This window comes from Microtus ochrogaster, unplaced genomic scaffold, assembly GCF_000317375.1.
Source record: "Microtus ochrogaster isolate Prairie Vole_2 unplaced genomic scaffold, MicOch1.0 UNK16, whole genome shotgun sequence".
In the NCBI taxonomy this organism is placed as follows: domain Eukaryota; kingdom Metazoa; phylum Chordata; class Mammalia; order Rodentia; family Cricetidae; genus Microtus; species Microtus ochrogaster.
Window position 1 is genome coordinate 5,944,493 of NW_004949114.1, and position 4,220 is coordinate 5,948,712.

The following is a 4,220-nucleotide window of genomic DNA, read 5'->3' on the forward strand; positions in this document are numbered from 1 at the left end:
GTACACACACACACACACACACACACACACACACACAATTTTTTTTAAAAAAAAAAAGCCTTTCTTTAAAGTGTCCTAAAGAGTTCGACAGGTGGGGCTGGTACTAGCCCAGATTTGGGAACTACTATTGCAATCTCCAGTTCACATGTAAGGAAGTAAGAAGATAAACACCTGGGAGGTGGAGATGGAGAAGGAGCTGGACTTGTTTAGGAGTGAACTAGGACATCTCAAAGGAAGCAGCTCCTCCCTAGGATGGACCATCATTGTCCCTATATAAAGGCCAGTGTTTCCAATGAGCAGCACCCTGCAAGCAACATCAGTCTCCATCCTGCTGTTCCGCTGGTGACTCAGGTAAGTGAACAGCCATTCAGTTCTACTGACGATAAACACTATTAAATACTATAGTCCAATTTTATAGTCTTATATATTATATAGTGTATTAAATCCTAAAGTCCACATTATATTCAAAAGCTTACTTTTTAGTATATTATGATGGACTTTTATATAAAACTACTCTGTTTATAGTACCTACTTGAGATCTTTTCTTGAGAGTTTAGGAGCCTAGTAAGCCCTTGGCAGCTTGTCTCTTTTTTCTCTCTGCTGTATAAGCAGAAAGCCCTGAGAAACAGTCCTACTTGAAGAATGAAAATAGAAGCTGTCTGATAGGAGCTCCCTCAGCTCCTATCACCTAACCCTGCGGTTGGCTCTGCTCATTTTTTCTACTTTCTTTATCCTGGAAACTGAAAATCCAAGTTAGCCACCTGGGCTCTTTGGGTAGATTTAGGCACAGAATATAAGTGACATGTCTTTCCCCTGTACTGTGATGGTTGAAACCTAAAAAGAACTAAGGCATGGATGGATTAGCACATTTAGGTTTTCTATAACCCAACAAGGAAAGCCTCCCCTACATCCATTCAGGAACTGAAATAAGACATAAGGCACCTGCTCTAATTTCATCACTCTCTTGCTACATAGCTGGAACAAGTTATTCGACTTTGAATTCATTCTTAACTAGTATAGAAAGAAAATTAATCATGGCTGATAATTATCACAAATGACTGGAAGTAGTTATGTGTTTAAGCACTAAGAGATCAATCTCTTCTTTCCCAATCTAGCTTCACTTGAATTTGCAACAAGATGCCTAAACTCCTGCAAGGTATTGTCACTGTCATCGAAGTTTTCTACCAATACGCCACTGAGTATGGGAAATGTGACATGCTGAGCCCAAAAGAGATGAAAGAACTTCTAGAAAATGAGTTTCGCCAAATTCTAAAGGTAAAAACTCTACATCAGTGCTAAATGCTGAAGAAATTCTCTAGTTTACCCTACCTTTTGTTTATATGTCAAATACCAGAGAAGACTCTCCTATTTGGTAGTAGAGAACTAAATTTGGCAGACTTTAATGTCATAAACCATTGACTAATAATGTTTCTATAACATGATTACGTTAAAATGATCCTATCAAACAGGCAAATTCATATACTTAAAAATTACTTGTCTGTGAGAGCAATTCTTATGAACCACAGAAAATGTGCAAAATAGATTGAATTCATATTCTTACATTTTGTTTTCTTAGTTCAAGAAAATGGCCTTGAACTCCGGATGTTAGTGCCTCTACCTACAGAGTGATGAGATACAGGGCATGTATCATAATGTGCAGTATAACTATTGAAATCATTCTCTGCTTTAGACCCTTCATAATACAGAGCTATGTAGACAGCAGTAACACATACCCCCCAAAATTGTTTTAAAATCTGTAACTAGCACATCAACTAAATGGGCAAAAATTATATAAAATCCATGCAGGTGTCTACAATTACTATTTCTACTTTAGCTAATCAGCCTTGATTAACTATTGCCTATTGCCCCTTTTTTCCTTCCTTCCTTCCTTCCTTCCTTCCTTCCTTCCTTTCTTTGTTTGTTTCTTCCTTCCTTTTTTTGACAAGGCTTTACTTTCTATTCCAAGGAACTCAGGAACTTGTCATGCTACCCACGATGTTTTCAAACTCAGGATCATACTTCCTTGGCCTCCAAAGCACTGTTATCAGCTACTATCTTTACAAAAAAAAAAAAGATTGGACCACTTGCTTGCTTCAACCTTTCCATTGTATCCCCTCCTGGCTAATTGTTCTTGTCAATTTACTGCTTGACTATGTGGTGGCTCTCTCTCTCTCTCTCTCTCTCTCTCTCTCTCTCTCTCTCTCTCTCTCTCTCTCTCCTCATCATAGTCAAAAGAACTATGAAGTAAATTTCAATCTAATTTATTAAATATTGACAGCCTCCTCACAAGGATTAGCTTGTTTTACAGTCTATAGTTACAGAGCCTCCATTTGATTGAATTTCATTGCAGAATCCAGATGATCCAGACACGGTAGAAATCATCATGCAAAGTCTGGATCGAGATCATAACAACAAAGTGGACTTTACTGAGTATCTTCTCATGATAGTCAAGCTATCTCAGGCTTGTAACAAAATTATTGGCAGAGATTACTGCCAAGCTTCAGGGTCAAAGCAAAGAAATCACAGTCACCAGCAACATAAGGAACAGAGTGAAGAAGAAAACGACGACAAAGAGCAGGATGCCTCTTCAAGTTCTTCAAGTTTTAGTGCAGGAGAGAATGATGCTTATTCTAGGGATTCAAGAGGAAGAAATAAACACAAATCTGAGTCAAACTGTAGAAAACCAAGGAATGGGAACCAACGAGGTTCTGAAGAAAGAACAACTTCAAGTCACTTCAAAAACAGTGAGAAATATGAACAGGGACAACATGGATCAGAAACAAGCCACATGCCTAGGGAGAGCAGAAGATGTAATTCAAAGGAATCTTCTGGCTACCTTCAACATTACTCTGGTTCAGGACAGTCGACTGGCAGGAGTAAAGAAGTTTCTGGCCAACATCAGCACTATGGTAATAAAAACCATGATATACAACCAAGGGAATCATCAGGTTGTGAAGGAGGGCAGTCATCAAGGTCTGGGACTCAGATCTCAGGGTCAAGCCAGTCATCTAACCAGAAGAAAAATAACTTTGGGTCAGGAGAGTCTTCTAGTGCAGGTGAATATGGCCCTGCATCTGGAAAAGAGTCAGGATCTATAGGAAAAAGATCTGGACAAGGACAGTCTTCTGGAAGTACACAAAATGGCACAACATCAAGACAGTCATCAAAGTGGCAGTCAGCTTCCTCAGGAAAGCATGGATCAACTCAACGTAATTTATCAAGCCAAGAAAGGAACAGGTCTAGCTCAAGGGAGTCTTGTGGCTCCCAACAATCTGGGTCTGGCTCAGGAGAGTCTTCTGGCTTTAGTCAATATGGATCTGGGCAAGTTCAGTCTTCTGGTGGTAGCCAACAGGGTTCCTTCTCTGGACATGGACAACATGGTTCTGGTTGTGGTCAGTCATCCAGCTATGGGACACACAACTCAGGGGCAAGTCAGTCTTCTAGCCAGAGTACAAGTGGCTCTAGGTCAGGACAGTCTTATGGTTCAGGGAAATATGGTTCTGCATCAGGAAACTCTTCTGGCTCTGGTAGGCAAGGATCAGGACAAGGTCACTCTTCTGGTAGGACACAGCATGGCACAACATCAAGACAGTCATCAAGCTATGGCTCAGGTCAGTCCACTCTCTCTGGCAAACATGGATCAACTTCACGTCACTCATTGAGCCAAGAAAGGAGCAGGTCTAGCTCAAGGGAATCTTGTGGCTCCCAACAATCTGGGTCTGGCTCAGGAGGGTCTTCTGGCTTTAATCAACATGCATCTGGACAAGGTCAGCCTTCTGGTGGTAGCCAACAGGGTTCCTTCTCTGGACAGTCAGGAGGTAGTCATCAGCACAGCTCTTCCTGTGGTCATTCCACTAGCTATGGTAAACATGGCACCTGCTCTGGTCAGGCTTCCAGCAGTGGGACACACAAGGCAGGGTCAAGTCAGTCTTCTAGACAGAGCAGAAGTGGCTCTGGGTCAGGACAGTCTTCTCATTTAGGTGGATGTGGTTCTACATCGGGACACTCTTCTGGCTACACAGGGCAAGGATATGGGCAAGGACAGTCATCTGGTACTGGACAATGTGGTACTTCTTCAGGACATTCATCAAGCGGCAGCTCAGGTCAGTCCACTACCTATGGCGAGCATGGATCAGGAGTGAGTCAGTCTTCCAGAAACAGCAGAAGCAGGCCAAGCTCAAGGGAGTCTTGCAGCTCCCAGAACTATGGATCTGGCTCAG

The 4,220-nt window shown here is 41.8% G+C and overlaps 1 protein-coding gene across 1 annotated transcript in view; it reads left to right on the plus strand.

Annotated features, from left to right (window-relative positions):
- Nucleotides 1-1,137: 1,137 nt before the first annotated feature.
- The window catches only part of LOC101995314 (hornerin), a 34,195-nt gene continuing 31,112 nt past the window's right edge, over nucleotides 1,138-4,220 (plus strand). Inside the window, exons 1-2 of the mRNA XM_005367325.2 lie at nucleotides 1,138-1,275; nucleotides 2,351-4,138. Of these exons, the coding sequence (XP_005367382.1) occupies nucleotides 1,138-1,275; nucleotides 2,351-4,138 (1,926 nt within the window). The remainder of the gene's footprint in view (nucleotides 1,276-2,350; nucleotides 4,139-4,220) is intronic.